This window comes from Anomalospiza imberbis, chromosome 6 (genome assembly GCF_031753505.1).
Source record: "Anomalospiza imberbis isolate Cuckoo-Finch-1a 21T00152 chromosome 6, ASM3175350v1, whole genome shotgun sequence".
NCBI lineage: Eukaryota > Metazoa > Chordata > Aves > Passeriformes > Viduidae > Anomalospiza > Anomalospiza imberbis.
In genome coordinates, this window is record NC_089686.1 from 62,071,412 (window position 1) to 62,084,931 (window position 13,520).

The 13,520-nt window shown below is 43.3% G+C and overlaps 2 protein-coding genes across 5 annotated transcripts in view; both read left to right on the forward strand.

Moving 5' to 3' along the window:
• Positions 1 to 7,498, forward strand: part of BDNF (brain derived neurotrophic factor) — a 38,031-nt gene extending 30,533 nt beyond the window's left edge. For all 4 annotated transcript variants that reach the window (XM_068194835.1, XM_068194837.1, XM_068194836.1 and 1 more), the window contains exon 2: positions 5,682 to 7,498. In XM_068194835.1, coding sequence (XP_068050936.1) covers positions 5,682 to 6,443 — 762 coding nt within the window. In that variant the 3' untranslated portion in view covers positions 6,444 to 7,498. The remainder of the gene's footprint in view (positions 1 to 5,681) is intronic.
• Positions 1 to 13,520, forward strand: part of LGR4 (leucine rich repeat containing G protein-coupled receptor 4) — a 136,980-nt gene that overhangs the window by 5,910 nt on the left and 117,550 nt on the right. The gene's annotated exons all lie outside the window — the stretch shown is intronic.

Below are 13,520 nucleotides of genomic sequence, written 5' to 3' on the forward strand. Positions count from 1 at the left end.
GATGTGTCCAACAGGGATCCTGCTGGGAACACCTTGTAGTCCTGCACTCAGCCAATGTAAATATAATGAAGCGTGTTTGCGGTGAATCTGCTCTGCACTCATTAAAGCAGCTGAATTCTCACTCAATGAGTGTGTGAGTGTCTAGAAAGGTATGAGCAAAGTCTGTAGGAAACTCTGATACACAGCTCTGTGAAAGATCAGGACTGTGATGTCATGGCATTATTATTTTGCCATTATTTTTTTTGGGTTCTTTCTCACCTCTGGTTGTCAGAAGCTGTGATTTCTGTGTGTACTGAGGAGAGAGGCCAATAAAACCTTGGAACCCCACAAAAAATGTCTTGTATTCCTTTAGACAGACACATGCTTTTCCAGAGCCAATATAGACATTGCTTCAGTTTCTTTGCTCTCAGAAGCTATACCACAGATTATATTTACCAACATAAGATAAAAGCAAATTTCTCACGCTAAAAGTTATAGTTAAAGTTAACACTACTTGTAAATTTGCTTGCTGTTTACCTTGGACTTCAAAATACTTCATAGTCTCTGCTATTTCTGGCATTAAGACTAAGTAGATGTCATTACCTCAGGGAAAACCAACATGAGAATAAAAATAAAATAAGTTTATTCTTCCTGACGAGAAGCACCAACTTACAAGAATACAAATTGGATATGGGTGTGCATGTTTATTTATTGGGGGTGGGTGCTTTATTTGCAGTAATAAAATGTAATTATATAGTTTGCTGCATAAGTAGCCTCAAGGATAAGTAGAGTGTGTCAGACATCCAGTTATGCATGTGATAAAGGTTAATACTATTTGTTCTCAGTACATTTAGTCTTTGCAAATCATGTGCTGACATGCATCCCATTTTGATATCTGTTCACACACTCTGGTAATGATGCATAAAGCAGAAACTCATGCCTGTGGCATTCAGTAGGATTTAGTAGATTGAACTTTTGTGTAAAGATCTTAGAAAATGGCAAGGCACAAAATGAATGTCACTTGCTGCTAATTTTATCTTCCTTCACGCACTCCTTTCTGGAGATTAAAGCATGAATCTATTCACTACTGAAAGTTATTTCAACTCACATGGCACATATCGGGATGCAGGAGAGCAAGTACATGTTCACAGCTATTCCTTAGGTCTCTCTGCTGGAAATATAACCTGTTAAGCTACTGGATTTCTGCTTAAAAGGAGTAAAAATAATTAAATAAAGCAATTAACTGGTGAATCTTCATTAAATACAAGTACTGAAATAAATAGTACAGCAAGGTAATTGACTGCGTATGTAAAGTAGCTGTAGATAATTGACATGACCTTCATTTAATGAGCCTGCTTCCCATTAGTGGAGATGCCTGCCACAGTTCTGTGCCCTTACTCTAGCTGTAATTGTTGGACTTTATTGGAGTATGAAGTAGGTCACATCTTCCTGAGATCCAGCCCGGTGGGTGACCTCTTTTCATTGCTACAGCCTCACCGTGCTGCATGAAAGCAGAGGGGGCATTCTTGTGGCCCTGAGAATGGACAGTGTTCACAAAGCCGGTCTCAAATGTGATTTGTGGTAGACACACCTCATGTCCTGAGGGAGCAGTTCAAGGCCTGCTCCCAGGGAGGCTGGTGTGTGTCTGTGTTGTCCACGTTAGTGGGTGTACAGTGCATGGCACAACAATTGGACCAAGGCTTCTTCTCCTAGAGAAATCTGCAGTCTTTTATGCCCAGGGAAGTGGCTGAACAGGAGTGCAGAAGGGTTGCAGCCTTTACTTGTTGTTCCTAGAAGGTGTGAAGTAGAGACCTGAACCTCCTACACCTGAGAAGGGAGGGAAAATGAGTGTATTGTAGGACTGCAGACTGATGTTGTAACGTCTGTGATTTTTTTTTTTTCTTTTAATTGTGTTTTTCTGGGTGCACATCTCACTACAAGTAGTCATGGCTACACTGTTTGTCTGGCATTCAGATGTATTGATGCCCTCAGAACATGCATTATCAGCCAGGTTGCTCCAGTTAAGAAAAACTCGGCACTGGTGAGCCTCCATGGGAAATAGTGGCTCAGTCTACCAGCGTGGCCTCAGGCGTGGATGTACACGGAAATGCTGGGGCGTCTCCATCCAAGGCCTCTCAGTGGATATGGCCAGCACAGAAAGGATCGGTTACCTTGCCCGGTAGTAGCGGGCTGGGAAAATAGAAAAATAGTTTTCTCCCATATTCCCAGCCCAGTTCCCCTTCCCCACAGGCTGGGACACTGACTGGCTCATAATCAGAAGGATGTACACAATATGTTAATGTTTGGGGTTTACAAGACACTTAATGTAACAGGACATGCAGTATCTTTAATCTTTGCAATTAATGAAGGTTTGGTGGTTGGAGAACAGAGAGGAAAAGGACTGGAAACTGCCATCCAAAGCGTTTCCAATGACCTTATTGGTGCTACATTGGGATATTAGTCCTGCCTCATTAAGAAAGAGATGAGCCATGCTGTCATGGTTTGATGCTGGCTAAATGCTGGCACCCACAAAAAAAACTCTTCACCCATTCTCCTCTGCTATAGTTGAGCAGAGGAGGGGGAAAGAAAAGCCAAAGGGGCTCGTGAGTTGAGGTAAGGATGGGGAAGAAATGCTTTTAGGGCAAAATTGGCTCAAAACTTAAAAGGTATAAAAAAAAAATCACTTCTGTGGCTGGCTTATTCCCTCCTCATCAAAAAATCAAGCCAGGTAAAACCAACACACGTGCATTCATGTGTCAGTTCAAGAATAGCTGAAAGGTTGTGTGATTCTACCCATGAAGTGAGAGATCTTATTCTGCTACAGCATGTTAAACTAGTTGATTTTTAGAAACTGCTAATACAAATTGCCTTGGTCTCTAAAATGAAGATATTTCCCAGGTGATAAAATACTATACCCTTGTATTAAATCACTTGATGTAGTTTTGCTGCCAAAGATAAGGACCCTGTATAGTGCTCAAGTTGCTGTCAAGATAGAGAGAAGAATGTTTTTACATCCTGCTTCTGGAGTTCAGCTTAGTCTGGGGCTCACTTGCAGAGTAGGAGATGTTTGATCTGTGGTTTCTTGCTGGCAATATTCCTTGTGTCTGCGCTGCTAAAGCTTACTTTGACATGGTCTTGTACAGTTTGGAATGGGAGGAAGAGGGTTGGCTTTTAAGCAGTGTATCACCAGTATGTTATGTGGGTAACACCTGTCTAAAAATTGTTGGTTTTCAGAGTTGAGTTGTACACAGTTTCTTGCAACTTCTTGTGAGTGAAGGTGCACAGCCGCTGCTCTGTTTGCACCCCGTGCAGGGTGAACAGCCCAGTGACAGTGGTGACGTGTGGCCTGGTCCAGGGGTTCTTCTCTCCTTTGTTCGCCTGCCTGACTCAAAAAAAGAAGCACTGATCAGCTCCAGCTGGTGTGCTTACCTGCTGGGTGCAAACTTCTCCCTGCTCTGTGCTTGGTTGGTGCCCCCTGCGCCCTGTGTGCTCAGAGAGACTCTGTCCCACAGAGTCAGGAACTGGCCGGGACCGCTGGGCACTGCTTCCATAAAAATAACAGGAACTTGGTTAGGAGCCAGAGGATCTGTTTTCTGTTCATTGCTCTGGTGGCCACAAAGTGTGATGTGAGTGTTTGGAGTTCTTTTCATTTTAGGTTTTATATTAAACGATTCTCTGAAGAAAGAGAGGATAAATATGTATTTTTTTTTTGTTCCACTGCCTCTGCATTTGTATGTTAGCCGAGCCACCCATTTCAAGACATGAAGAGTTGTCTCGTGTCTCATTTGGTAGACTAGCAATCTTTTTCCTTCTTTTGTAAATCACCTCTGTAATGCCTCTTGTCCTCCCCTTTGAGGAAGAAATCTGACACTCCCTGAAGAGTGCTTTAAAAATCCCAACATGAAAAAAACTGCAAAATATTCATGTTCTGCATGGTTAGAGCAAACACTATGTTCTTGTGAGTCACAGATGTCAGGTTTGTTTAATCTTAATAAATCTATGCCACAACAACACTGTTAAACAGGAAGAGGGATGGAGGGATGAAGAAAGAGTTGTGCTGGGTTAGGAAGGGTTCTTGGCCAAAATCTTGTTTAGTGGGGTCTGGCAATGCGGGGGGCATGGACATAAACCTGAACACTTCCCACCCTGCCTTCAATAAGTACTTTAAGGGCTACATTTTGGGCATTGCCTTTCTAGTGCACATTTCATTTTATTTGTATGTTTCATGATAAATTGCCTTTCCATGTTAAGTCATAAGAGTACTCATTTCCCACAGTATATTTGGTGGAGATAAAGTAAGTCTTTTTACATAGCACCCTGTTGGCAAACAGAAATAGCATTTACTCCAATGAGTGTTGCCAAGTATGAGGTACTTCCAAATGAACTTCAAAAGCTCTGAAACGTGCATTAGCTGCTTTTTCAAAAATGTGAACAATGCCATTGCTTTCTAGCAAACAGAACTGCTGAGAAGAGGGATTGGAAAGAAAAAAATAACAACTGGATGTGATAGATGTTGTAGTAGCGCTTGGGATCAGACAGAAGGCATAGCTCTCTGTCACTGCAGGATCTGGGGGCACTTCTTGTAACAGGACTTAAAGTATCTGCTCTGCACTTGAGGAGGAAACAATTTCTGCCTGAGGAGCCTTAGCAAAGCGCTTGGGAAGGAGTTCATAGGAGCTCTCACTCCTGACAGGAGTGAGCTGTGCTGATTCCAAGCCTGGTGAGGAATTTCCTTACCAGCACTCCTCTCTGGTGCTCGCCCTCCTCTCTCAGTGAGGAGAGATGAGCATACACATAAACCCGTAACGTGTGCCAGATTTGGGGGCAGAATGTGAGAGAAACAGGCAAACTGCTGTGTTTCAGCACGGCAGTAGAGCTGGGTTTCCTGATGGCCTCTGGGTTTTGCCCACCTGAGAAGCACAGAGCAGTGGTTCTGCTGCCGTCCCTTCAGTGTAGCTCTTCCCAGCTCTGTGTTCCAGCACGCCCTTTCTGTGCTGTTCACACGGTGCAAGCATCTGTCCAGCTCAACTCTACCGTACTTGTCATGTTCCAGGCCATTTTCTTGTTCTGCATTTATGTGTATACACCTTCTAGGTTCAGATGAGAAACTGACCTGCTGAGACCTCAGAATTGTATGGCTTCTTCCTGTGTTTTGAACACTGCTTTCAAAACACAAATGCAGTTTATCCTGGTGCTGCTCAGTTGTTGTTTTGGGTTTTTTTTTTTTTTTTTTGTGGGCAGAATGATGAACTATTTTCTGTCATAGAGAGATCCTCAAAATCAAGTATTTACATTTGCACTTGAAATGGAAGTCTTGCCTTTCACAGCTGGGAAGCTGCCTTTTTAGTGCTGAAATTTTGTGTTGCTAAATAGCAGTTCTGCTTTTGCTGTTACTTGGAATAAGTGTAATTGGTCAATAAATAAGGAGTCTGCATAGTACCTAATCTAATACTTGCTACAGAGAGATTTTAGCCTGTAAGAACTGAGTTGCTGGGATCAGTGTTGCCTGTGCTGCAGCCTATGCTTTTTCTGAAACTCTAAATTAAAGACCACTCTTTTGCAAAAGTATATTTTATCACTGGTAATGAGTTGCAACTGCATGCAGAACACCTCTGTAGAAAATGCACAGTCTTGTGACAACTTGGGTGAATTTTTATTACTCCAAACCTTGTAAGTTAATTTATTTTTCTTGGTTTTTACAGTTCCACCAAGTGAGAAGAGTGATGACCATCCTTTTCTTTACTATGGTTATCTCATACTTCACTTGCATGAAAGCTGCCCCAATGAAAGAAGCCAGTCTAAGAGGACAAGGCAGCTTGGCTTACCCAGGTCTTCGGACCCACGGGACCCTTGAGAGCATAAATGGGCCCAGTGCTGGTTCAAGGGGACTGACATCGTTGGCAGACACTTTTGAACATGTCATAGAGGAGCTTCTAGACGAGGAGCAGGACATCCAGCCCAGTGAGGGAAACAAGGATGCAGACTTGTACACATCCCGAGTCATGCTAAGCAGTCAAGTGCCTTTGGAACCCCCGCTGCTCTTCCTGCTCGAGGAGTACAAAAACTACCTGGATGCTGCAAACATGTCCATGCGGGTCCGGCGCCACTCCGACCCGGCTCGCCGCGGGGAACTGAGCGTGTGTGACAGCACGAGCGAGTGGGTGACAGCAGCAGAGAAAAAGACTGCAGTGGACATGTCCGGGGCCACCGTCACCGTCCTGGAGAAAGTTCCAGTGCCCAAAGGCCAGCTGAAGCAATACTTCTACGAGACCAAATGCAACCCCAAGGGGTACACAAAGGAGGGCTGCAGGGGCATAGACAAGAGGCACTGGAACTCGCAGTGCCGAACTACCCAGTCTTACGTGAGAGCTCTCACCATGGATAACAAAAAGAGAGTTGGCTGGCGCTTCATAAGGATAGACACTTCTTGTGTATGTACATTGACCATTAAAAGGGGAAGATAGTGGATTCGTGTTGTATAGATTATATTGAGACAAAATTATCTATTTGTATATATACATAACAGGGTAAATTATTCGGTAAAAAATAATTTTATGGACTGCATGTATGACTGAAGTTTATACAGTACAGTGGTTACACAATCTATTTATTGAACATATCCATGACCTGAAGGGGAACAATAGTCATTTGCGCACAAGTTTAAACAAACAAACAAAAAAAAAAAAAGAAAAAAAAACGAACAAAAAAAAAAAGAAAATCAAGCAAACAAAAAAGTCTGCATTACATTCCTCCATAACATTGTGGTTTGTCGCCGTTGCCAAGAATTGAAAATATTAAAAATTAAAAAAAAAAGAATAAAATTGCATGCTGCTTCAATTGTGATTTAATGATAAACTGTCCTCTTTCAGAAAAATAAATTGAACCAAAACATTCTGTTTACATTTTAGACAGTAAGTACCTTTAGTCTGTTAGTATATATGTTTACTGCTTCTAACTTCTGATAGCGTTGAAATTAAAACAATGTCAAGGTGCTGTTGTCATAGTTTTACTGTTTCTCTTTTACTTTTGAACGCCCATCAGATTGAAAAACAAAAAATCATTACCTTATTCTGGATTAGAAAAACATTTGGTTTTTGTATGTTGTGAAGGTGTTTGCAATAGCAGTCCGACTACTGACAAAAAATAATAAAAAGAGGCAACTGAAAAAGAATGGTGATGTTCCACTTCACATTGTTGAACTTCAGGCTTAAAGACAACACTTATTTAACTGTATGGCAACATGCTTTTTTGGTTGTTGAGGGGGTGGTTTGTTGTTGTTGGGGTTGTTGTTTTTTTTTTCTTTTTTTTTCAATTTTCAGTCTTTTGAGACATGCATTTGCTTATACCATGTTTGCTTGTGTTTGAGATTTTTTTTTCCCCTTTTCTCCCTCTGGAGAGACACTGGTTGTGATCTTTAAGTATTTCACTTACCATAGAACTGGAGCTTGTCATATAGAGAATATTCTATAGTGTCCAGAGCAATTATTTTCATATAATAAAAGACTGTGCTTGGATCAAATGTCTCAGTGAAGCACGGTGAGCGTGTCACTAGAAAAAGGGTCTAGAAAAGAGGATGGTGGATCTGAAACCAGGCTGGTTGTGGGGCTCTATAGCTCAGCCAGTTTGGGAACAAGTACCAGAGCTTTGGGTTGGCTGGGGCTGTCCCGGTTGCAGTCGTTTCTGAATGTGGTGTGTGCATTGTGTTAGAGAGCGAGAGCTGGCCACGTGCTGGATGCCCTTCCCTCCAGAGCATGCCAGCAGCCCCAGCCTGCAGAGCTGGTGGCCAGACTGGGGATCTGTGCCCGAAGGAGCCCTGGAAACCAGCTTGGGAATGGGGCAGAGAGGAGCTGCTTCCAGCAATTGGCATGGAGTTCGTGTGGCTCCACGCTGCCGGCACACTTACCTTGTGAAACAAATACTGGCACTAAGGAGCCACTCTGGGAGTAAGTGAGGAGCAAGTGCTGGAGGAGTTGGCTCAGCTTGCTTAGCCTCTGAGGGAAGTGTTCAGCTCTGTGATCCCCCTCTCCTGACAGAAGTATTGCTAAAAAGAGAGGTTGTGAGGCTGAGAGCTGTGCACAGCACAGTGGCCACAGTGGGCTGAGAACTGAAATAGCTCGTTAGTAAGCTCACTGGAGGCTCAGGCTATATTTGTAGTTCCTGGAGATAAAAAAATAGCTGAACAAGTAGGAGAAGGCTGCAAAATATAATCTGCTTCTGAATGCTATGGGATCTGTGTTTATTAAAACTTTGACTGGGCAAAGCTTACTGAAATATGTTGGCCCCAGTAATGCTCTTTGAAGAGCATATTTAACACTGATGTTATGTCATCACTGGTAGAAGCCCATGCTGGAAGCTAACAGACACTTTCACATCAGTGATTTCTTCTGCTTTGGGTAGAAGGGCAGCCCCTCCTGAGGATAACTTCCTGTCAAAGTGCCAGTGGCCATGTGCACACCAGACCGCGAGTGAGAAGAGAGGGTTGTGTGACAAACCTGAGCTTCAAACTTCAGCCTTCCCCATCAATTGCTGATGGGGATTTCCCACACAGAAAAAAAAAAAAAAAACCCCAAACCAACCCAAAACCTTATTGAAATTCTCAAAACTTCATCTACCATACTCTTCATGCAAATTAACATAGAATCAAAGAATGTTTTGTGTTGGAAGGGACCTTAAAGATCATTTTTATCATGGGCAAGTGCACCTTCCACCTGACCATTTCATTCCCCTGGGCCCACAGCTGTGTGTGTGCTGTAATTTGCATTCAGTAAACCCAAGGTGACTCAGGAGCTGTTCTCAGCAGTACTCCTCATCTGCAGCAGAGAAGTGGTGTCATGTTGGCTTCTCTCAAAACAAGGGCTGGTTGCTTTGAAGGAAAGGATGAGGCTGATGTGTGAACAACAAACCAATCACTCATCTAGACTGGAAGAGAAAAGATAGCTAGGATCTGACCGTAGTCTAATGCACATATAGGAATCAAATAACTACCAGTTCAAAGAAATTTCCAAAAGAGAAGTGTTAAAGCACAAACCATGCTAGAAATAAAGCTCCTTGCTTCCCAAAGTTAACTGTGGCTATATCCTTTACTTACACATCCTCAGCTGGCACAGTGAGGGTGGTGCAGGTGTGGCAGAATGAGAGCAGTGGGTGGTAGGTTCAGAGGGGTGAAGGACAGCCCCTGTAGCTGGGGGCACTGAGGGGTGGGGCTGGGAGCCCAGACAGCTGTGCCTGGTGCCCGCACCAGAGCCATTTTCCCCAGAACATGCCAGCTCTGTGCTCAGTAACTGATCAATAACTGATGATATTGGCAATCAGTAACTGATCAATAACTGATGATATTGGCAATGAACCTGGAGAGCTGTGCCTGGTGCCCGCACCAGAGCCATATTCCCCAGAACATGCCAGCTCTGTGCTCAGTAACTGATCAATAACTGATGATATTGGCAGTGAACCTGGAGAGCTGTGCCTGGTGCCCGCACCAGAGCCATATTCCCCAGAACATGCCAGATCTGTGCTCAGTAACTGATCAATAACTGATGATATTGGCAATCAGTAACTGACCAATAACTGATGACATTGGCAATCAGTAACTGACCAATAACTGATGATATTGGCAATCAGTAACTGATCAACAACTGATGATATTGGCAATCAGTAACTGACCAATAACTGATGACATTGGCAATCAGTAACTGACCAATAACTGATGATATTGGCAATCAGTAACTGACCAATAACTGATGATATTGGCAATCAGTAACTGATCAATAACTGATGATATTGGCAGTGAACCTGGAGAGCTGTGCCTGGTGCCCGCACCAGAGCCATTTTCCCCAGAACATGCCAGCTCTGTGCTCAGTAACTGATCAATAACTGATGATATTGGCAATGAACCTGGAGAGCTGTGCCTGGTGCCCGCACCAGAGGCATTTTCCCCAGAACATGCCAGCTCTGTGCTCAGTAACTGATCAATAACTGATGATATTGGCAATCAGTAACTGACCAATAACTGATGATATTGGCAATCAGTAACTGACCGATAACTGATGATATTGGCAATCAGTAACTGACCAATAACTGATGATATTGGCAATCAGTAACTGACCAATAACTGATGATATTGGCAATCAGTAACTGATCAATAACTGATGATATTGGCAATCAGTAACTGACCAATAACTGATGATATTGGCAGTGAACCTGGAGAGCTGTGCCTGGTGCCCGCACCAGAGCCATTTTCCCCAGAACATGCCAGCTCTGTGCTCAGTAACTGATCAATAACTGATGATATTGGCAATCAGTAACTGACCAATAACTGATGATATTGGCAATCAGTAACTGACCAATAACTGATGATATTGGCAATCAGTAACTGATCAATAACTGATGATATTGGCAATCAGTAACTGACCAATAACTGATGATATTGGCAATCAGTAACTGATCAATAACTGATGATATTGGCAATCAGTAACTGACCAATAACTGATGATATTGGCAATCAGTAACTGATCAATAACTGATGATATTGGCAGTGAACCTGGAGAGCTGTGCCTGGTGCCCGCACCAGAGCCATTTTCCCCAGAACATGCCAGCTCTGTGCTCAGCTATGATAATTGATATCAATAATGCAATGAGCCTGCAGCCCCACGGCTCTGCCATGCCTGACCTTACACATCCATGCTCACAGGCTGGGCAGTTTTAGTGAACACAGAGACAGAGAGGGGAGGGTTGGTTTTCTTTCACATCGCTTCGTTAAACTCTTAATTAAACTTCATTAAACTCTTGCTGTGGTCTGTTGGTGACAGAAGTATTCCATGCATGTCAGCAGGCCTAGTGCTGTGTTAAAGGACTCTTGCAACTGTAAGTTCATGTCTGTGGCCTTGTTCTCTATTATTCACCTTGTGTAACATAAATATTTATTGTATATTTATATAATTTTATGGTTTTCTGGGAAAATACTGAAATTGGCATTAAAATTTAAAAGCAACTGCGTCATATTGTAAATATAATTAAGCTATATTTAAGTGTACTAATTAACATATGTTTAACTAGAGTTTTTTATGTTTTTAAATATATTTTCAAAATACATATATATATATATATATATATAAAATGGGGTTTTTGGGGGACCATGTGACTTTTCTCTAATTGTAAAACAAACTTGAGTTTTACTATAAATATGTGTGTTCTTTGTTTTAAAACAATTTTTACTCTATTTTAGCAATAAAATCTCGCTCGGAGGGCAAGTAGCCCCCTGTTTCATAGCTGGACAGTTAGCATTGGGAGGGGAGGGATAGCAAGAATTTCCTTCATATGAAAGCTGGGGATACTTGCAGAATGATGTATTTCCCTTTAATTCTAGCACAAAAGTCCTCATGAACTAAAAGCCCATGAATGACATATATATGGTTTTACTCAAGTATAAAATGAAGAGCATAAGGGGGTGGGAGTTTCTACCCTTAGTAGCTAAGGGACAAGTGAGACATAAACTCAGTAGCTGTAGTCATGTACCTGATTTTTAAATGGTTATTTTTAAATGTACCTGATTTTAAATTTATATCCCCTGCATTTATTTATGACCCTGCAGAGTACTAGGAGTGGAATTCCTTGGATTTAACAACTTGTTAGCATTTCTAAAACAGTATTATCTACTGCAACTACCAAGCCTGGATATTTAGTTATCCCACAGACCTTTAATAATGAATAAATCCTCATGATGAGTAGAAAACTTTCATATAACTTAAGGAGGGTGGCAGGGGGGAGCACAAACCCAGACTCTTGCCAAAAAACCTATTGCTGCAGATTTTTCCGGAGCCCAGTACCAGCAATATCTCACAAAAACTGAGGAAATTATGCTTCTGCAGATTGTCACTCCTGTTAAACACACCTGCATGCACATTGCTTGTTTATTGTCATCTTCACATGAGCTAACAGAAGCCGTGATGGATGCTGACACCTTTGGGATGTGGATGAGCAGAGCTGCCTTTTGACCACGCCACGTGCCTGCCCCTGCCCCTGCCCCTGCCTCTGCTTGGACCTTGCCCCCTTCCTGAAGCAGCACAGAGAAGTTGCTCCAGCTCATTAAATGTATGTTGGTGATATGACAAGGGAATGGTGCCTAGGGAATGGAATGCACACACTGAAAATGCATATTTGAGCTGCTGAGGAAGACACAGGTGCCAGCCAGCCAGCCACTCTACTGAGTCCTAGCTCTGGGAGGGGAAACAAAGGTCTTCTCATGGCTTTTCTCACTTGGAGAAAAAAAAATCCATAGCTGGACTTTTATATTACTCAGCAAAAAAATAATAGAAAGCAGTAAGAGATTTTTGAAGAGAAGTGAAGGCTACACTGAAGTGTAATGAGAGGGGGACGGTGTTTATTTCAGTTTGCCCCAGGTGGATCTAATACACAGCTTCCACAGGCTCCTTCCCCTAATTAGGGCCTCATTGAGGAGCCACCCTCTGGCAGGTCAATTAAAACGAAAAAGTAATAGATGCACTTGTTTTGAGTAAATATAAAGAGCACTGACGTCTGACCTTATGAAGGAATTGGAATGTCAGGAAGTGTCTGCAGGTGGTGTTTTGGGAGAGGAGATTTCTTTTTTCCCCTGAAATTTTTTTTATACATAGAGTTTGTTGGTTTTTTTTTTTTTAATAGCTTGCTACCATTTTGATTTCTTTTTTTCCCTGAACTTTTTTTTATACATAGAGTTTGTTGGTTTTTTTTTTTAATAGCTTGCTACCATTTAGAGTACTCGGAGGCTGTGGTGTTGCTATAAATCAGAGAATTTAGGGTGATAGGTTTATTTTGATGCCAATGGGAGATGGACTGGAGATAGCACAAGTGATCCTGCTTTTCCACACCAGCTCTGGGTTCACCCGTGGAATTTGAAATGCTTTTGGTAAGTCTTTCAAGTCTTTGAAATCCTGTTAGACAGTGGCCCAAAGCACTTGGAGGTGAACTGCTCTCTGTCTCTAGTGAGCCAAACGGCACCGAGCTGCTGGGTTTGCTTTGCTGCGCAGTGCCTAGGACCTGCCTGCGCCCTGCTCCATCCTCCACACCGTAGTCCCTGAGGTGCACACCTATTTCCCTGGCTGGAAACCCACTCCGGGTGCTGCTGGCGTGCCTCTGATGGTCGGGCTGTGGGGCTGACCCCATCCAGGGCTGCAGCCACCCCGCTGCGGCTGCCGGTCCTTGCTCTGTGGGAAGCACGTGCAGAGGGAGCAAGGAGCGGCAGTTCCCAGGATTGCCAGTGCCTGGGAGGAGCAGGGGCTTCCTTCCCTGCAGCCCGGAGTCGTCCCCTGCCTCGCCGCAGCCCCCGCCGAGCTCACCTGAGCAGCGACTGCCAGTGTGCTCCCGCAGGGACTGCAGGGCTGAGCGGGAGGAATTGGCACGGAGCTGTGAGGCTTCCTGCCTAAATCCCCGCTCCTGCCGTGCCAGCAAGGGGATGGGTTACAAGGAAGGACATGTCCTGCTGGGATGCAGAGCTCTGCGCTTCCAGAAACGGCATCTCGTGAGTCTGCACTCTGAAAATGTTTCCC